The sequence below is a fragment of the Apus apus genome, chromosome Z (assembly GCF_020740795.1).
Source record: "Apus apus isolate bApuApu2 chromosome Z, bApuApu2.pri.cur, whole genome shotgun sequence".
Taxonomy (NCBI): Eukaryota; Metazoa; Chordata; class Aves; order Apodiformes; family Apodidae; genus Apus; species Apus apus.
The window spans coordinates 13,537,941-13,559,213 of record NC_067312.1 but is presented as its reverse complement, the minus strand read 5'-3'; the positions used below and the strand labels follow the sequence as shown (position 1 = coordinate 13,559,213).

The 21,273-nt window shown below is 36.9% G+C and overlaps 1 protein-coding gene across 1 annotated transcript in view; it reads left to right on the top strand.

Moving 5' to 3' along the window:
- Window positions 1-21,034, top strand: part of CPLANE1 (ciliogenesis and planar polarity effector complex subunit 1) — a 61,688-nt gene extending 40,654 nt beyond the window's left edge. The window contains exons 35-52 of the mRNA XM_051642659.1: window positions 962-1,088; window positions 1,969-2,023; window positions 3,064-3,168; window positions 3,622-3,714; window positions 4,800-4,912; window positions 5,166-5,364; window positions 5,604-5,842; window positions 7,547-7,640; window positions 8,525-8,686; window positions 10,126-10,156; window positions 11,545-11,676; window positions 13,360-13,522; window positions 15,192-15,253; window positions 15,712-15,876; window positions 18,004-18,122; window positions 18,469-18,552; window positions 19,921-20,090; window positions 20,483-21,034. Of these exons, the coding sequence (XP_051498619.1) occupies window positions 962-1,088; window positions 1,969-2,023; window positions 3,064-3,168; window positions 3,622-3,714; window positions 4,800-4,912; window positions 5,166-5,364; window positions 5,604-5,842; window positions 7,547-7,640; window positions 8,525-8,686; window positions 10,126-10,156; window positions 11,545-11,676; window positions 13,360-13,522; window positions 15,192-15,253; window positions 15,712-15,876; window positions 18,004-18,122; window positions 18,469-18,552; window positions 19,921-20,090; window positions 20,483-20,623 (2,254 nt within the window). The 3' untranslated portion in view covers window positions 20,624-21,034. The remainder of the gene's footprint in view (window positions 1-961; window positions 1,089-1,968; window positions 2,024-3,063; window positions 3,169-3,621; window positions 3,715-4,799; window positions 4,913-5,165; window positions 5,365-5,603; window positions 5,843-7,546; window positions 7,641-8,524; window positions 8,687-10,125; window positions 10,157-11,544; window positions 11,677-13,359; window positions 13,523-15,191; window positions 15,254-15,711; window positions 15,877-18,003; window positions 18,123-18,468; window positions 18,553-19,920; window positions 20,091-20,482) is intronic.
- The last annotated feature ends 239 nt before the right edge of the window (window positions 21,035-21,273 follow it).

Genomic DNA, 21,273 nt, shown 5'->3' with positions numbered 1-21,273 from the left:
TTTTGCTGATTACACAATGAATCTTAATAGGTTGCTGTCTGCATTTCATATCATCACTGTTAGTAGTCATCTTCAAGGAGGAGGAAGGGGCTCTTCAGTATAATGCTCTTTCAGTATAATTCAGGATACTGGCTATGTTTCTGAATGTGGACAGTGATTAGCAAAATTCCTGCTCAAAATTGTCTTTGGAATTTTATTTTTTCCTTTGTTAATTGATTACACAAATAGTTGCAACAGTATGTTTAAGCTTCATGCACGTCTTTGTTCAGTTATCATACAATGTAGTAGATTCCTGAAGTTTCACTAATATGTTTTTTTCCATGGAAGAGTTACTGATGTTAAATCTAGAACAGAATGTTTCTGATGTTGTTGCCTTTAAGGCTGGCAGTTGGAAACACATGCTAAGATGAGTTTTTCCCTCTTAAGATGAAAAACAATTGCAAATGGAGTTTAGGAATCTTGTTTTGATATTATCAGCTGAAATGATTGTAGGTACAGTTGTTTTATAATTTGCTTATTAGATACCAGAACTTTTTTAGTAAAATAGTTAATTAGAAAGCTTCTGCAATAACAGAGGTTTCTTTCTTGGTGTATTTATTGTGAATTCTTTATAGGCATTTTGGGTATTAATGATAATTTTTTTAATAATAAGCAAAGTTTAGATGTGGAATGTTAGACAGTTTGCAATACTTAATATAAAAAGCTTAACAGATGTCGGTGTGATTGGTTAAGTATTTTTATGAGTTCCTACTACAATTTTATGTAGATTTCTGATAGGCATAAGTATTGCATTGAACTGATCTGTGTTCAGCAGTTGTTTGTCTTTTCAGTTTTATTTCAGTGTATATTTCTTAATAGTAGTACTATTAATAGTAATAATAGTAATACTTGTTAGAGAACAATTCTAGGTATTTTTATTATGTCAGTTCTTTTTTTTAATTTGTAATTAATATTTTGACAGACAAAAGAGGCGAGATAAACAAATGAAAGAGGAGGAGGAAAAGAAGAAAACAAGTGTATCCTTCTGTCCAGCAGACTCCATCATCAGTATTAGTGATACCATGACAGTTGTTGAATCAGGGACTAAGGTATAGAAGAATATTTTGGTTTTTTTCTTTTTACCTTTTCCCATTCAAGTAAGCAGGAAACCGTAAACCAAAATTATCATGTAAATCTCTTCCAGACTGTAGCCTGGAAACAGTATACGTCTTTCATTCATATACTTGCATTTCTTGTAAACAAGAGATTTACTTTTATAAAGTATGCCAACATTGCTTTTGTTTTTTTCAGGACATGAACTTGTTTATTTTCATAGGATAATTGTTTGTAACTACATTTGAAGTAACTATATGCACAAATGCTAATTGCTTAAAAAAAAAAAAAAAAAAGTGTTTAGCCCAGCAGTAATGCCAGGTCACTACTCTTTCCACCTGAGGCTACATGATGACAAAAGGGGTGAGGATGAGCAGCACAAGGTCTCACTTCTGTTTCAGCCAAGAAATTATGCCTTTTAATATATTGGGAGATTATCCGTGCAAGTACCAGATTTCAAGGTAGAACAATAGCAAATACAAAGAGAAGTCACTACTCAGAGCAACAGGCTTTATTTCTGATCTATAACACATCTTCTTTGAGACTGTCCAGCACAGCAGCTGGAGAGCCTGACCAGATCTGGGAGATAATAATTATGGTACAGCAGAGATAGCACATACTCAGAAGAATGAGGAACTTGTGTTAGTGCAAGTCACCCCAAGGTACATATGGGAAAGTGTTAAATAGTAAATCAACAGGATTAGAATGGATTAGAAGAATTAAAAAACGGGGTAAGATAAGTATGTTACTTTTTTTTGGTTGTTTTTTGTTAAATCATTACTGAAAGGAGTCATTTGTAAGTTAACAGCACAAGAAAGCCTTTAATTGGCCTTGAAACCATTTATTGAGGTGTAATCCTTTTTCTTCTTATTTTAGGATCAACAAGCAAAATCTACGTCTTACCTTCAAGATGCTTTTTGCATTTCAGTGGGCAAGTACAAGCCTTTCTAATGCTTTCAGTACTCAAATCAAGGAAGAGAAGTTTGTTAGATGTCAAAGGAAAATTCTAGAGTCATCAGGACGTTAAAAACTCAGATTGTGTAGTCTGTGGGTAATAAAGCATAATGTCCTATGCTGTCTCCCCAGAAAATCAGGAAAATCTTCCAGGATGTACAGCAGATAGTCTGTTTTTTGGGATAGTCAGTTTTTAAGGGATTGACGTTGGGAAGATGCAGGCAAATTTAAGATCTCAATCAATTATCTGTAAACTCAGAATAATTCTCCTGAAGATTAGAGAAGTATTTTAAGTTGTCCAAAAAATAAATTATAATAATTTGTGTTTATAAACAACAGACTTCACAAAATGATAACAGTATGTTGAGTGAATTCCAGTAACTATGGTTCATAGTGATTTCTGTTCCTGTGATTCTTCAGAAGAATGATGTACACAATGCTAACAAATTCTGCCTAAGTTTGTTTTAAAAAATACTGTCCCCATTTTATTTGCCTGCATATTCTAATTACTCAAAATTTAAGTCTTTCTTAGAAGGAAATGTTTACACTATTTCTAGCTTGCAAAATAAAGACCATGCCTTTAGAAAGTTTAGCTTCTTTATAATACAATAATTCATCACAATACTTAATCCTGTCAGAGGGTAAAACGCAACCTGTTCTCTGACATTTGGCCTTAGTAAAACACTGCTTTGCAGAGTTCTGTGGAAACATCAATAAAGGAATAAAGGTACATATGTAATAAATATTTTCCTGGTTTTAAAATACTAAAAAACCCCTTTGTATTATAAAGCATACTAAAATATTTAATAATTACATGTCCAAACTGAGCCTTGATTTCAATTCAGTGTAACACTAAGTTTTTTCTGTGAATGGTTCATGAGGTATGCTTAAAAAAAAGTTAAAATTAACTCAGAAATGCAAAGAAAAATTTCCCTTAGTTTTGAGTTAATATTGCTTTCACAGATTTCCAATTCTTGCATTATTTTTAGACACCTGTTGTGTATTATCACGTTTTAGGCACAACAGGAGAAGCAATTACTACTTCAGCAGATCTACATTACATGGCTTCTATGGGAAAAAAACCAGCAGAAACTCAAGATGCAAGTACTAATACTCACCCAGGTAAGTTCTACCTGTCTGACATACAGCAGCCAAATGTATTTGGTCAGTTTCCAAAATGTAGAATGGAAAGAGAGAAATGAGTTTTTTGTGCTGTAGCTTTTTGTTTCAAAAATTATTAAACCAGAGGATACTGTACTGTAAGTTATAAAATACTAGTTAAAGTAATTATATAAAAAAATATTACTGATGCAACTATGTTAGAGTCTCCACATGCTTTCTGTAAGTCAGTTCTGCAGTTACTTTTTCTGAAAGCTCCTTTTAACTTAGGTTAATTTTATCTAAATGTATTTTAGACAGTATTTCACATGTGACTGAAATTATTTCCCTGCCTCTTCCACTCCAACTTTGTTTTGATTATGAACTGTTAAATCAGAAATGCATATTCAGATAATGTGGTCAGTGTCTCTGCTTCACTTAAATTCATTCGTGTGTTTTGGGTTTTTTCCTATCAAGTGCTCAAACCATATCAGGATATTGGAACCAGTGCTGGAAATGAGATTTCTGAAGTTCAAAAAAAAGAGTCAGTTCTGTCTGTTCCTGTGTCAGGTGTGGCTTCAGTCTTTCTCTACTTCCTCTGTTTTTTAGGAAATATATAAAAATATTACCATGTTAATGTGTTTTTTTGTATATGAGGTAGCTTAATGCAGGATATAGATACAAAAATGCTAATGTATCTGACTTCTTGAAACCAAATGTGAAGTAGTTACAGTACTGATTATGAAAAGTTTGGCTGGAATTTTTCCTGGTGCAGTGTACATAGGCTTTTGTATTCATGTATGAGGAGAGACATTTTAGGATTTTAGCTTGAATTGAGTGCTGCTTAATGGTGGGTTGTTGTTATATAAACCAAATGGATTGACTGGTGGGGATAAGGCAGGTCACAGGTCCACATGAAATTGAGCTGTACTGTCGCAGCTGATGATACAGTTCTGTGCATGTGCTAAGTTGAGTAATAGCTATATGCCAAGCACCAGTGTTCCAGTCTCAAGTACTCTCAATGTTCCTCCCAACTAGTCATCTTTTGGGTCAGTTTGTATAACAAAAAATATAAGGTAATTTACATGTTGTACTAAATAAGATTTATGTGGGTTTAGATTTTCTCCCCCCATTTTATAAATTCTAGATTAACTGTGCTATGTAGAATTCATAATATAAGTATTTTTTCTATGGCACCAAGTAAGCATATTAGTTTTTCCTTTCTTTTAAAATCAGTGTTGTTCCATTTGGACGATTATTTTACTACAACACAAGACTTCCTTCTAGTGTGAGGTCTTTATAGCGGAGTCGTTTTGTTTATATAGATCAAGTAAAGATGTATTTTTTGTGTGGTTTTCTAACCTATTCAGGAGAGAATTAGAAATGAGTAGCAGTTTAGACTGCACCATGTTGCTTTGATTTTAATATTTTGAGTATTAGTCTGATTTCTCACCAAAATAAAAAACAATTTTGTGATTTATTGTCTGAAGCAAAACATTTAAGAAACATATTAAGCTACATGGTCTATATTTTTTAGAAGAAGTGCTTAGAAAAGCTTTTCTTCCATCCAGAGAATGCAGACCGATTTGCAAGTAGCTTATCTGAAGTTTCATGGCTTTTACTGTAAATACAAAACTGTTATTCTTTTCTCTTAGAATCATCTAGTGCCCTTGAGATGCTTCCACCAGATACATATTTAAACCAGAGATTCCCCTCTGAAGTGACTGAAAGGCCTTTATCATCCCTTCTGCTGGATGTGCACGATTTGGTTAGTGGGCAAATATACATATAGTTACAATGCATTTTAAGTTTACTACTTGTCTTACCTCATGAATTTGGGCTCTTTAAACCTTAATCAGTTGTATAATGCCATAGGAATGATTCTAGTTACTTTGTCTTCAGAACAAAAAACCTTTCAACTCAGTGGTAAGAAGTAAACACAGGGATGGTTAACAATGTACTGTAAATAATGTATGCAAAATGCACATGGTATAGTTCTTCAATATCTTGTTCTTACTCAGAGTGAACATGAATATGTCAGTGTGATTGACATTGAAGGCAGTAACGTCATTAACAATTTGCCCATGATACCTGAGTCTACAGAAGAGGTAGATACTGCACTGCAAAATGAGAACTTTGAAATTCCATCTACTTCAAGAGTTAATCACATGGCATCTTCTGTTACTAGTGTGATTCCACCCAAGATGCTTCAGAAGAGAGGTAATCCATGTAGCTTTACAATAAAAAAAGCCTCTACAATTTTACTGTAATTTTCTTAGCTCCCACCTTTCATCAGCTCACTTCCTGCTTTTCTAGTCTTACACAGACAAACCTTTTATACATTTGACTTATTTTGTGACGATTCCTGCCTCCTAAAGCACACATTTGCAGCTGTTGAATGTTTGCAGGTTATTCAGTGATGTTAGTGCACTTTGGTTTGTTGTTTTTTTTATTTCAAGATGATCATCGCAAAAATATATCAAGCCAAGTGCAACAGGAAGATAAGAACTCATATTCTGCTGTAGACGAGGCAACTTGGAACACAGTACCTGAAGGTGACAGAATTTTGTCTTCTTCAGGGCTTCCAGCCGAAGTAATTGACAAAGAATACTTTTCCACAAAGCAGCAGGACATTGATATCCAATTACAGACACTACAGAACAGAACAAAGGAGGAAGATTTCAGAAATACCAAACTGGTGAGTTCTGACTGCTAACTGTTGTGTTTGAAACAGTTTATTTTGTAAGATTTTCAGCTAAAGACAGAATTTACATTTCAGAATGATGTATTTTAAAATCTGCTTAATATAGGTTAAGAAACGTTGAGAATCTTGTATAGTTCCTCCACATTTGGTGCTGCATCTGTTGACTGCCTTGGTTACTTAGAATGGACCAAATGCTGGCCAGAATTGTGATGCTCTTAATGAGTAGGCAAAATATATTCCATTTTTCTGTAACTGGGAAAATGAAATAGGACAAAAGTTTGTACTGAGCAGGAGACCTTTTTGGCAAAGATTTCTGCACCTGTGCCTCTGCAGAGTATTATGTAACCATTTCTGGAACTATTTCTGTTTATTTCATAAAGTATTTGCATTTTTAATACCTTTATAAATCGAAGTGTTGAAGTAAAATAAATGCATTTTAGACATAGTGCATTCAGATTGTCTTGTATATAGCTTAAGAATTACTACTTTATAGGTCATGACAGAGATAATGAGAAAAAGGTGAAACTTTTCAACAGGCTGACCTCTTAATACTATAGCTAATTTAAATTGCCTGAAACTTCAGGTGTGGCTGACTTCAGGTATATGTGAAGTGGGGAATGCTGGCAATTATTTCTTCCCAGTACTTTAGCTTTTATATTAAGTTTAGAGCCAACTGGGAGTGACTAATCTAAGAATGAACCAGTAGTTTCTGTTTTACCTAGCTGGTAAAAAGCTTTTGTTTTTCTTTGCATATCATGAAGACTTAAGTCAATTACCAGCTCCTGTAGACATGGTTTAATACAGAATGAGTTCAGTAACATCGTGTAGTTCCACAGCATCTGCTGTATAATGCACAATTATAGAAACTATTTGTATGATCATTCAAACTAATAGTGTCCGTTACCTGTACTTCCATATATTCACAGAAATGCAAGGATCTCATTGTGTCATCTCCATGGTGTTATTACTCTAAGCTGGATTATTTAATTGCTTATGTTGTTCATCAAGGCAATTATCTAGACAGATTTTTAAAAGCCTGTAGTGAAGAAAAATCTTCACGTCCTCTTTTATTTTGTTTCAGCATCTCACTGCATTTGGGTTTTAAAGCTTCTTCTGGTTATCTAGCTAAATCCTGAAGATAATCCCGTTTGCTTTTTTGCCCTTATTTCAGTGGACACCTGTTGGTTATTCCCTTTACAACAATTTCTTTTGTACTAGAAATTGTTTTTGAGACTGCTTCTTTAGAAGAGGTAATGTTCAGTAAAATGTCTCAATCTGGGTTAGTCTGCTTTAGTTTTCATTTCCTAGTTTTTAACTTCAGGACAACTCCAGACTCATTAAGAATATGGAAATACTTTTATTTCTGCAAGTTTTAGGTAAGATACATTGGAAAACTTAAACTATTTTTAAAATAAAATTATGTGACCAATAGAAGTAAAACTGTTATCAAGAAGAATACTGTTCGTATGCATTTTTGTCAGACTACGGATCCAGAAGATTGAACTTTTAGATTAAATTGATCTCTGTGAGCTTCTTTGATTGCTGGACTATTTTCTTTGTTTTGAATGAGGATACTCTGAAAATGTTTATAAGATCCTGAGGGGAAAAAAAAAGCAAACTTTGTGTAAATATCTGGTTTAAATTTCAGAAATGCCTTGAAGAATGTATCGATACTTAGTTTTTGTGTTTCATTTATAGCTAGTGAAATTAATAGAAGATTTTGAAATGGCTGCTAATTCAGGTCTTGGTGATCGTCCTTCATTCTCTAAAGATGCTAGAATCATTGATGATGGTATGTGTTCAATTAACAGAAGGATAGTAAACTTCCAATTGAGTATTAAACTTGACTAACTTCATTACCACTGAAGCTTAATGCGGTCTTAGAAGTTACTATTGAAATAGGCACCAAAAACCAAAAATACAGCAGAAAAATAAAATCGAAGGTAGAAAAATTGAATGTTATGGCTACTGCTTCAACAGAAATGCTTTAGAAAATACCTGTCTACTTTGACCTTTTCCAAACCCCTAATGCAGAGATTGGGTATAGGATTTTAAGTAAGATAGTATGTATTACTATTGTATAATAAAAATAAAAACACGGTGCTTATGAGTGCTTTGCTTGCTGATAGGAAAGGATACTAAATTTGTCTTTAGTTTCTCTGGGTATATAAAGAAGCTTTTTCATGCATCTTCAGTGGCTATTTAGTTGTATTATCTACTGATTTTAATACAAGTTTACCTGAGCTTAACTGTTTGCTGGAGTTGATGTAGTGAACAATTTATTGTTTATGTACAGTTGACTATATAGTAACTGTTTACTTATAGCTACTGTACTGTGCCAAGAAGGAGCGTGTTGAGGGTACATACAGGTCCATTTTACATTCATACCAAAATACAGTCTAGGCTATTTACCAAATTAATGTAAAGCCAAATTGTATAACCAAACCATAGCTATATCTGTATTTGTATATAAGACAGTATTTAAGATTTGTACATCATCACAGCTCTGGTAGTGCCCTTTCACACGGAGGCACACCTGATCTAGGTTCAGGTTGTTTCAGGTTTGACAGATAAGCTAAGTATACCACTAATGAATATATATGAGTGATAGTTTTTGCATTGTGGGCTTTTTTCCATTGTTCTGTACTAATTACTATATTTTTTTCATGGAATCAGAACATGATTTGAGGGACATGATTTTTGAAGATGTTACAGATGATGAAAAGGAAGGCTTAAACTTGGAATATCCTATACCTGGTTTTACTACACTGGAAGTACACTCTCCTGCCTCTTCAGCTTCTGCTTCTAACTTGGCCAGTGGTGTAAAGTTGTCACCTGGTATATTGTTTATTATTGTTTGTTTTTCCCTTTTTCCCCTTTTAGAAATAAGTAAATCTTTTCTTCCTGATGTAGCACTTTGTCACTGCTGTTACACAGCATGGTATGTAATGCCAGTGAGCTCATAAAAGTCAGTTGTCAGTCTTTCTAGGTTGCCTTATTTAGAAAGGCTTCATGGATGTGCACTGATCATGAGTTCATACGTTACACAAAGGAAGACTATCATTAAGCTTTGCAAACAGTTAAGCAGTGAATTATTCTTGCTCTCAAATTCACCATTATTGAAATGAAATAAATAACTTTAGGTCTATTTCTGAAATGCATTGCTGTGCTGCTTTGTCATAGAGTCATAAGGGTTGAAACGGACCTCTGAAGATCATCTAGTCCAAACACCCTGCTACAGCAGGATCACCTACAGCTGATCACACAGGAACATGTCCAGACAGGTTTTTATTTTTTCCAAAGAAGGAGACTCCACAACCTTCTTAAACAGCCTGTTCCAGTGTTCTGTTACTCTCTCAGTAAAAAGTTATTCCTTATGTTTAACTTAACCTCCTGTGCTCCAGCTGGCCCCAATGGCCCCTGGTCCCGTCACTGTACGCTGCTAAAAAGAAACTGGCCCCATCCTCTGATACCCATCCTTTAGATATTTAAAAGCATTAATGAGATCTTTCCTCAGTCTTCTCCAGGCTAATCAGATCCAGCTCTGTCTGCCTTTTTTCTTAGGGCAGATGCTCCATTCCTCTAATCATCTTAGTGGCCCCAGACTGAACTCTTCCCAATAGTCCCTTGTCCTTTATGACTGGGGAGCCCAGAATTGAATGCAGTATTCCAGATGTGGCCTTACCAGGGCGGAGGAGAGGGGGAGGATAACCTCCTTCACCCTACTGGCCACACTCTTCTTTATACACCCCAGAGTGACATTGGCCTTCGTGGCTGCAAGGACACATTGTTGGCTCATGGTCAGCCTGTTGTACACCAGGACCCTGAGGTTCTTCTCCCCAGAGCTGCTTTTCAGCAAGTCACCCCCCAGCCTGTACTGATATATGGGGTTATTCTTCCCCAGATGCAAGACTCTACACTTGCCCTAGTTGAATTTCATTAAGTTTCTCCTTCCCAACTCCCCAACCAGTCCATGTCATGCTCAATGGCAGCACAGACTTCTGGTTTGTCTTTCTAGGAAAAGTATCCATGTCAGTCAGGGAGCTGTTCATTAATTTTCTCTGAAGGTGCTCTATGAAGTTGGCTGCCAATGTCATGTACTCACAGGTCATTTAGCCTATGTGTGATATGCATTTCTCTTTAATATCAACATACTCAGGGTGATGTATTTCTGTATTTTATCCTACAGGGTGTTTAACATTTATTTATGTTTTTATTTATGTATTATTTCTGTTCACATGCAAGGCTTTTATTAACAAAGGCTGTTTCTGTTTCAGATTTTCAAGTAAGCAGAGATATATGTGATAGGTATGTATTTTGACATTGGTTTTGTTTAAAATTTGTTTACTTCAAAATCCTGCCAAAAAGGGACTGGCAAGGTAGAACTATCACATAAAAATGTAGGCATTTATTTTCAAACTGAATTAAAGCCTCTTTGTTAGTGAATTTCAGACATTTATTCTGATGCTCTTGATAGTAATGCCTGTATCTGCAGAAGCATTCAAAGTTTCTTTCTAGATACAAATAACAGAGCTATTGCTGTAGATGCTGCTATAGTCAGTGTGCTTTTATGATTTTCATACTTGCAAAGCACTGTCTTTGAACAAGTACGAGCAACTGCTGCTGCTAGTCATCTACTAAAGCTAGCTATTGCCAGAAGGTTTTTAAAGTGTTATGCTATGAATGGTAAAGTTCATGGACTGTAAAGAAACAGGCTGAAGATTTCAAAATTGGAATGACCTTATGCTTTAAATAACATGGTCTGACACACATGTTTTTTAATGTTAACTGTTAGTCTTTGGATCCAGTTGTGCAGTAGGAGACACTAGCTGGCTTCCCTTTACTCCTGGTCATTCCCTTTCTTCCTAGTTGTTCTGCTCAGTTGGCCTCCTTTGTTGTTTTGTTTGAAGCATAGCAGTAAAATAAATGATTTAGTTTATTTTTGAAGTATTTTAAGTGTTGTAACTGAAGTAGGGAGGTAGAATAAGGGAGCATGGGTGTGAGGCAAAAAACTTCAGCAATTGGTGATTTTTAGCCAAAGAAGCGACTATAGCTTGTAATTATAATGAGATTTTTTTTTCTTGAGAGCAACTGATTAAAAGAGAGGAAATAAATGTGAAAAATTTAGGTTAAACTATTCTCTCATTCACACAGATTCTTGCTCAGAAGGTCATTGAGATTTGGTGTAGTGTCCCAAAGGTTTATCTCAGCATGGACAGCAGTACAAACCCTGCAGGTGCTCCTGGCCTTCCGGGCTGCCAGGCTGAGCTTCCTGTGGGCCAGCTGTGTTGACACTCCAAAGTGGAGTTCAGGCAGTTCAGCTCTGGATGGGGCCATATTTCTAGATGGTTTATTCAAGGCCCTCTCTGCAATACTCCTGATGTTAGTCAGGTCTCACTCATTCTGTTCCATCCACACTGGGAAACTACAAAGCAGGCTAAAGTCTACATGATGACAGCAAAGCTAAGGTGATGGCTGGTAACTTTTTTAAGTCAGTGCTCTACACACATTATCCAGGTGTTGCTTCTGTGCACTAACACCGTGAAGGGCAGGAGAAAATTCAGTCCAAAGGCTTCTGTTAAAACAACCTGAAGAATCTCATTTTAAGCATAAAAGGAAGAATTTTAGCTTGTCTTTTTTACAGGCATGTTCTACTTCAAATTAGTAATGTGTTTTTTTCCCTGCCTATCTTTAAGCTCTTTAGAAGATTGCCTGCAAATGACGGGTCTGAGTGGTGTAACTGACATCATTAGTGATCTTGTAAGACAAGGTGACATTTCCCCGTTGGAGCTGGGCTTTACAAAAACACAAGCTAACAAAATCTCTAGGTAATGCCATTGCTGGTTTTTTATTATGTTTGAGTTAAATCATTTTAACCCTGGTTATTCTTCTCATAGCTCACACCCTGTAAACAGTGGAAGCAAGCATGTGATTTGACTTGATGTCGGTGGGACCAGTCTTAGAACTATTTAAAAGCCACATTTTTACTGGACATTATTGTAAAATATGCTAGTTGGATTTTATTATTTTTTTTTTCTAATTCTTCCCTACTTGCTTGTCCCTTATTGGACCTGTCAGTGCCAACGCAGCTTCAGAAGATTTCAGCCGCAGACTCTGGTTTGTCATGGTCTCCCTGCTGGAGATTTCTACTTTTTCTGTCAGTTTCAAAATCATCTGTGTTCTTTCTTCAGATGTGTTAAAATAAGAGGTGTTTCCTACTCCTGTTTGTGGTACAAGTTGCTTACAAGGGAAAAGTACAACTGTTCAGGATGCCAAACTATCTGTTGTGTTGATGCAATGATGCAGTTTAAGATACCTGTTTCAGGCAGTTCTAGTGACTCATTTAAGTATAGTGCTCTCCTTTACTTGTTCTAATGTGTATTTAAATTGTAAAAGGAGCTCAAGGACTTCAAATGTGAATCTGTGCACCGATCACATAATCTTTGCAATCCTTCGAGAATTCCAAACACATTAATTACTACATGGGCCTATAAAAGTTGCTAGCTGGACTGTTAGGCAATTATGTGTACCTCTTCAAGATTACTGAAAATTTCAAAAATGTATTCAAGTAACATTTAATCAAACCTGACCAAAGACCTAAGGACAACTCCATTTCACGTACTTATTTTTCACATAAGACTCTGAATACTTCTGATAATGAGCTTCCCTTTGCCAGAAAGTAAATAACATCCAAATTAAGTTCCACTCCCTTGAGAGCTTTAGTGCTTCAATCCATAAGCTTTCAGTTTAACGGCAGCTACTAGAGATACTTTGTTACACTCGTACCTTCTGTTGATTCTGGCATCATTAATGCTTGCTAGTCTTGAAAATCAAAGTTTAAAAATGGGTTTTAAAAAATGAGGCATTTAAAACTGAAACACTTCTGTTGGAAAATCTCATTTTAATTTCTAGGTCTGTCCTTTTAGTTTTACAGTAAATAAAATACTTATTACCCAGCTACTTTAAAGAGTATGGCAAGGTGAATTAATAAATATTTCTGAAGAACTCTTGAGGATCGAGTTATGTTAGGGTTTTTATTGGCTGTGCTTTAAAAATTATTTTGTACACAGTCTTCTGAAGGAGCTCATAGGTTGAGGGGAAGGAACAAAAACGATAATAGAATCTCATTGGTGTTTTTTTCTTTTTAGATATTTTTACTATACACATTTTAAAAATGAAAGATTACAGTAAAATTAATTGCAGTTTTTTCTCTTCCAGTTACCCTATAAAGACAGTAACAGATGATCCACATTCAAAGCTTTGGTCCTATTATCTGAATGTAGTTGACAAATCAAAGATGAATTTTAAGAAACATCTTGGAAATTACCTGAGTGTGAGGATTTTCTGAAGTAATATTTTGCAGAAGAAAATTTCCCAATTGTTCATTACTTAGGCTTTCTACCGAGTCAGAATTTTAAAGGGCTTGCAGTATTTTTATTGTACCATGTAGCTGCCACTGCTTAAAACTTAAAGGACGTGCTAGATTATTTCCCAATTATATCTGTTCTCAGGGTTTGTGGTTCTGCTGCTGGACGTTCTCGGAAAACAGAGGAGAAGAAAGAGATACAAGCATGGATGAAAAGAAAGCGAAGGGAAAGAATGAGAGAATATGTGAAGAAACTGGATGAACAAAGACAGAAAGAGCATAATCCATTCAATCCAAGAAAGAATGTGGTAAGAATAATTGGTATTTTCAAGAGTAGTTGTCACTTACTGTACAAGTGTTGATTGTTCAGGTTTTATGATATAAATGTTATTCGTGGTTTTTTTCCTATTTTAATGTTGGTTTTTTATATGTTTTCTTTTATGGTATTGGGACTGGCCATAGCTGTGTCAGAAGTGATCAGTAAACAAATATAGCAGTATTCTTCACAGACTGGAGTAATGACAGTTGGCTGCAGGTGGCAATTATGAGCTGTCCCCAAGCTGTAGATTCAGGAAGTGTAGTCCTGCTGCTGTAATGGATACAGCTGTAACACTCGCTGATAAAAGCTGTATTTTGTCAGGGGGTGGTGACTACAGGAGTTGTAAAGATGTGTTTACATCTTGTTTCATCTGTCCCTGCACCTCCAAAAACCCCCAATTAATTTAAAAAGCAGAGTTCAGCTGCCAGCATCCTTTACAAACATGACAGGATACTGAGGGCACAGTATGTGTTCACACACATATGGAAGCATATGCTATTACAGAGGGTTGGCAGAGATACCAGAAATAGGATGTACATCTCAAGTATCTGAGTATTTTGATTGAAGGCTGGTTTTCAATGCAGGCTCAGCAAACAATCCCTTCCCAAAATATTTTTTAATGTGGAGTTTAATCAGTAAAAACATGTTTATGGCCTGATACATCTCTTGTGATCTGCACTGTGCTGGAAATAACTGAAGGGAAAAGAAGGTGCAAAAGCCGTTAAAAAATAATTTCACAATCAGTATTAAGTCTTAAAATATATATTTGTCACCTGGATACCTTCAGGACCTGAAAAGACACTGCTGGGCCAGGGAAATCTTCAGGGTTACAGGAGGTGAAAACCAGCAACAGCAAAATATATCCCCATACTTTCTACTCATCATTTGAACGCAGGGTTTTTCTTTCTTTCCTGCTGAGACTCTAGGGTTTAACTCCCAAGCAGCAAACATGTTACAGACAAAAGTTTACTGTTACCAAATAATTGACTCGTGTTCACTTTTAGAAAGAGTAACGGATCTTATACATTATTTCCCCTGATTTTAAACAGTCTTTCAGTTTGGAACCCTGCTGCTCCTTTGTCCAAGTGTAGAAGATAAAAGTAATTAGGAAAAATTAGTCTTGCTTCTCTCCTGCTGAGTTGCCAACCCATAGATATATACTTGATGCTCTTGTTACAAGCTTTTCTCCTGAAATCAGTAGATGGAGGCATGCTTAGCTTTTGGTGGTGGTTTCTTTTGTTTAGAAGAAAACATTAAAAAAGTCAAATTGTACTCAAGCAAACACATGTCAAAGAGCAAGCTTGCCCTGTTTTTAAATTAGTTATTGTGTAGGAACATCACTAATTTCTAGGACACTGAAGGTGAGGCCATTTGAAATTCAGACCTTGACATTGAAGACATCGTCTTAGAAATGTTAATGTTAAGTGTATGGGCTGTGGAAGGTGTGACTGCAAGCTTTCAGTATATTTAGAGACTGGGAGTTTATAGGGACCATTTTGTCTGAATTTCCTGGTAGGGTCATATGCTTTCATATTGTTTTTCATTGTGGAGAATGTCTTAATAGTAAAATTCAAGTCAAATCAGTCTACATTTTGAGAGTGAGATATTGGAATGAGACCACAATACAGAATAATTTAATGATTGTACTTTTTGCACAGCATTGTAGTCCTACTTCAAAGGATATTAAATACTTTCAGAAGAAGAAAGAAGAAAAAGACAAGTAAGTTGCTATAAATGTAACTTGTTGTACTCTTACTTAAATACTAATTTTCCAGTCTTAAGGAAGAGGTAGTTTTAACTATCTTGTTTATGTTTAACTATCTTGTCTGTTAACTTCAGAAATTAATAACATTTCAACCAAGAGCATAAATAATTCATGTTTCCTTTACCATTTAAGAAAATTCTGAACGTTTCATCCTTTGACAGTATTTTTCACTTTATAAACAACAGTTTTTCTACTTTTTCCCTAGCATTGACTCTTTCATTCTGTCAAACCCATTGTTAAGAAATGTTTTTAGCTTTTTGCTAATGATCTTAAAAGGAATAGTACATATTCTCTGAAACAGCAAAACTTTGCAAATTCTGTTCTAGTTGCAATGTAGCCTTACAAGACTCACAAGCCAGCTGCAATTAAATGACTTATATCATGAGTTAATATGTAATGCTATTTCTCTACAGAGCCCTGTTATCTGAACATCACAGTGTGAGAATGTCACAGGCACTTTGTTTGATGAATGAAATGTTATGTGAAGCAGTAGTGTTACCTGCAAGTGAACATAGACCATTGTCCAGGACAAGAACACCTCAAGAGTACAGAAAAAGGTGTGTGGCATCGACTAAGGGGTAAGAACTTCAAGCATTAACCCTGCTCTGATGTATTGGTGTTTTTACCATACTTCAGATTTGTAGCTAGTTGGTATAGGATTAGCTTGAGGGAAGGTCTGGCAGAATCTAAGATGTCTGGATCAGAGGAGTCTTAAAATTCCTGTACCAGTCTTCTTAAAGCTGCTAGTGCAAATTGTGGAGGGAGCCTTAAGAACACCTTTCACAACACAGCTGTGACAACTCTTAATAGCAGAGTAACAGGTGTTACCTGATCTGTAATCAGTAACAGGTGTAATCTGATCTATAATTAGCATTCTAACCCATTCCACTCCACAGCAATTTCAGTGGAGTACAGGCAGCAGCATAGTTAATGATCTGAAGAGCACTATTAACAAGCAAGAAGCAAATAAAAATACTACTGTGCATTCATATAGACTACCTTAATTAGAGTTCAGCTGAATCTAGATTTATTCTTCTTTTCTAATTTTTTTCATTCCCTAGGACTTTACTTGTGCTTTCTTTTGCACTTTGGTGCTTATTGCCATCTAAGGAGATCAGTATTAAAAATTGGTAAATTTATTCTACTTGATGGCATTAATGTCACATGTTTATATGTAATCCAGTTGTACATTAGAATCATAGAACTATTCAGGTTGGAAAAGACCCTTGGGATGACAAGTCCAACCATCATCCCTACTCTGCAAAGTTCTCCCCTAGACCATATCCACCAACACCACATTGAAATGACCCTTAAACACATCCAGGGATGGTGACTTAACCACCTCCCTGGACAGCCTGTTCCAGTGTCTGACCACTCTTTCTGTGAAAAAATGTTTCCTAATGTCCAGTGTAATCCTCCCCTGTTGCAGCTTGAAGCCATTCCCTCTTGTTCTATTGCTGATTACCTGTGAAAAGAGACCAGGACCAGCCTCTCTACAATGACCTTTCAGGTAGTTGTAGAGACTGATGAGGTCTCCCCTCAGCCTGGTCTTCCTCGAACTAAACATTCCCAGCTCCTTCAGGTGTTCTTCATGAGATTTATTCTCTAGGCCCTTCACCAGCTTCCTTGCCCTCCTCTGTACTTGCTCCAGCACCTCAAGATTTCTCTTGGATTGAGGTGCCCAAAACTGGACACAATACTCCAGGTGTGGCCTCACCAGTGCTGAGTACAGGGGGACAATCACCTCTCTCCTTCTGCTGGTCACACTATTTCTATTACAAGCCAGGATGCCACTGGCTTTCTTGGCCACCTGGGCACACTGCTGGCTCATATTCAGCCACTTGTCAATGAGAACCCCCAGGTCCTTTCCTGCCAGACACTTTCCAGCCACACTTCCCCAGGCCTGTAGTGTTGCCTGGGCTTGTTGTGGCCCAAGTGCAGGACACAGCACTTGGCCTTGTTGAAGCCCAGGCCATTGATATTAGACCAACCATCCAGTCTATCAAAGTCTCTCTGTAGAGCCTCCCTGTCCTCATGCAGATCAACACTCCCACCAGGTTGGTGTCATCTGCAAACTTACTGATAATATACTCTACGTCCTTAACAAGATCATCAATAAAGATGTTAAACAGAAACGGTCCCAACACTGAGCCTTGAGGAACATTGCAGAATACTTTTTTTTCTTCTACATACAGTTTTGTTTTTCAGAATAATAGGAGGAACTGTGTACTTCAGATAATCCTGTAACTTCGAGACTTAAATATTTCTGCATCTCCTTTTAGTAAAGTTCCAGGATAGAGCATTGAACTGTATGTAGACTGTGCTGTACAGAGCCTGTTGGTGCTGTCCAGGGGCAGTTTAACTGCATCAGCCCTGCCAGAATCAGAAGTGCTAAGGAATGTCATGCAGGGAGCCACCCAAGGGCTTGCAGTAATTTCTGAAGGGTTTGCTGGACCTAAACTGGCTCTTTGTAAAGCAAATTCGAGATGTCCTTACTATGATTGTCAGCATCTCTGGTTCTGGTGAGGCTTGATTGCCCCACAAGCAGTATGGGATGCTGTTTCTCAGCTAAGTGGGCTGAATGTGGTTTTTATAGCCTTTTTACTCATTTGAATAAGCCCTGTTAGACAGGAGTCGTGTGGAGGAATGGCATGCGGTAGACAATGAGAAGTATTTGCACTTTGTTGTTTTTTTTCTTGTTGTAGAGGGCATATGAATAGTCCTGGTCCTGTGCTGCCAGAAAGGAGCAGAATTGCTGCCAAACCCAGCTTTGGTCAAAAAGTGCACCGTTTCACCTCATCTCTTGGTTTAACACAGTCCAGGGGTAAGAACAGAACTTAATCTTAATGAAGGCACATACTGAAGATGATCTTCACATTATAACCAAATTTTGGGAGGGAGGAGCTTTAATACTGGTGTAGAAAGTGAGATTTATAATCCTGGAGATTTCCTGTCCTGAGGCTTTTGCAGCTGTGCTCTCATTGGCCTGCTAAATGATGAGAGTTACCTTGCCTTATCATCTCCCTCTAAATCCAAAGTAGCCTGATTGGCCAGAGCAAGAGTACTGTGTAATCCAACAACCAAGCTCACAGATTTAAATTTGGAAGCATCTTTTGAGTAGTTTTGATCTACTGCACCTAACAGAGGAAATGCTTTCTTTGTCTTTCCAGGAAATGCCTGTACACTCCTACCGAAAAGTACTTCTAGAGGAAGAGTGAGAAATGCTGCAAACTCTCCTGTCAGTTCTGGGCACTGTAAGTTACAGAGAGCAATGATACAGTGCTGCTCAACTGTGTAATACAGGGGAAAAATAAAACACATAGAAAACAGAAAAATACATCCTGGGTAGGATGTATGCAACACTGCCCCAGATTCCACATTAGTAAGAAAAATAATCATTTTTCCCCCCACTTAATAATCCTTTTCATTAGAAACTTGTGAAATATTTTAAGCAATCACTTCTGTTTATCTCCTGAGTGGTTTTAGCCAGATGAAATTTAGCCAGATTAGTGAAGCAAATGTACTAGATCTTGGTGATTACCTGAACCAGGCATGAAGTCATGAGGAGCAGAGGGCTTGAGTCTTTCTTTCAGCTGAAAACCACAGAGAGAGTGAGTTAGCAGTCCAGTACAAGTATTGTGACTCTCTCTCACCTTTCTGTGCTTGCTTTCTGAGCTCTTGTGAGTAGGAGCTGTCTTTGTTACCCCTCTGTACACTATATATTTAAGATACTATTTGGTCATAATGTTAGAGTGGAAAAATGTGTGACTGAACTTTTTCTAAAAACTAAAATAAATTATCTTTTAGTGATCCTTTTCCCCTATGCTTGTAGCAGTAGCTTTGTATCCACAAAGGTTTCCTCACATAAATGTTTCCTCCTAGTCAAGTTCTCTACCAGACACAGGACTTGATTACAAGAGCAGAATGAGGGGAGAATCTGTTTGATACTGTGGGTGAATTTTATTCTCCCTTACACCAGAATTATATTGGTGGTATAATAGGGATACTATTGGGCTAGTCAAATGTCAGTTTATTAGAGGTGACAATGCAGGAAAGGGAGAATAGCAATAGTAAGCAGATAGGCATTTTGCCTGAGTCACTCACTCACCTCTACCCTTGTGGAAAGTCACTCTCCTCCTGCTTTCCATACATTCTCTTTTTAAAAAAACTCTAAATACAGGTTTGTCTTTCTCTTATTTCAGATCACGTTCTTGTTTCTGTTCTCCAGTATTATCACTGCTAAGGGTTTCACAAAGTCCATGTCTTCTCGAAGGCAGAGATCCAGTATTTACATAGGTTAATTCCTCCCACATATAATGTACGTGTCCTGTTTGGGGACTGCACAACAGGACCTGCATGTTGTAGGCACCGTCCCTAGTTCTGTTCCACTTCATCTTCTGTTCTGGGAAGAATTCAGAGCATGAAGCTGGAAAGGACCAGCAGCATTTTCTTGCCCTAAGCCCACATCAGTTCAGGATCACAGGCCATGCTGCTTTTTCGTATGTTTAAACACAGCTTCAGTTCTCAGAATGTGGAGCTTCTGATATTGGAGAAGCTTAAAGACTTCAGAAGAAAATAGCAAGAAATGTTACAGTGCTATGGCTGACTTGTTTTCTCTTCAGCTACTGAGTACAGAGGCAGCAGAACATCACAACAAAAGCCTCTACGTGTTGCCACTGCAGCTCAGGCAGAGGGTGTTGATCAGGAGAGCGATCGAGACATAATAAGTCCTTGGACTGTGCCTGATGATATCCAAAGAATACTTGAAGATACTCAGGACTCCTTGTTTCAGGTAGGATGTCTAATTATTCTAGGAATTATTTTCTACCTACCATTCAACACTTGTTTACGTATGCTTTATTTAAAAAGTGGTTCTGTTTTCTAAACGTGTGGGTGGGGTAGCTGCAAAGGGACACAGATGATGGTGATTCAACAGAACTATGTTTTGTCTTTACAAGCCTTGTCATTCTTGTAGGCCTTGAGAATTAATCTTCTTTACAAGAACTGCATAGTCTTGTCTGTTCAGACAAGAGGCACAGTGGGAGTGCATAAACAGGAAAACACTGTGCAACAAATGCAATGTAACTTGATTAGGATACGTTGGAAAAGAGCAGGATCGTTTCTGCTGGCTGAGCAGAGGTCTTGTCCATGAATGATTCCACTCATGTTCTGTTCCTCCCATAGGCCTCTGCACTTCATCCAGTGAGTTTCTCTCCTCTTGGCGTTGTTGACACTGACAGTGTTTCTGAAAGCACAGGAAGTATCCTCAGCAAACTGGACTGGAATGCGGTTGAGGCTATGGTAGCAGATGTGGAAGACAAATGAATACAATTTCTCAGCTGCTGTGCACTTCCAAACAGTTGCTGGTGTTTGGTTTCATTTCTAAAAATAATCATTGTTCTACTTAAAATGGACTGAGGTTTGCATTTTTCTCCTTAAGCAGCACAGACAGTCTCACTGTTTTCAGTCGTGCCTAGATGAAATTTGGTTCCTTAACAAGTAATTTGCTCTCCATATGTCTTCAAGTCTACAAGAACTAAATATAGTTGATAAATGCAGACCAGCAGTCTTAAACAAGAACTTCTGGGTCAGCAACATTAAAAAATTAATTCTGTTTTAAGAGCACTGCACAACTGTTTTATCTTTGCGTTTAATATAAACATCACTGTGGATGAAGCTATTTTTATAACTTAGCAATTGTGATAAAGTGATTTAATAAAAGTGAGTTTAAAGTGATTTTGCACACAGAGCAGTTATTGCTTTGCACCACTATGACTACACATGTGCACTTGCACTGCCCTAGTATTTTATACCCAGCTTACTTGTATAGTAGTTCAGAGAAATCTTAATAGAGTTTGAGTGATTAATAGAGGTACAAATAGTCAGGCAGCAGTAAGTGAAATACAGATTTTTTTCAGAAAATCAGATGCCAATGTAAGACCCTAATGACAGATACTTGCTGTGTTGAAGATGAA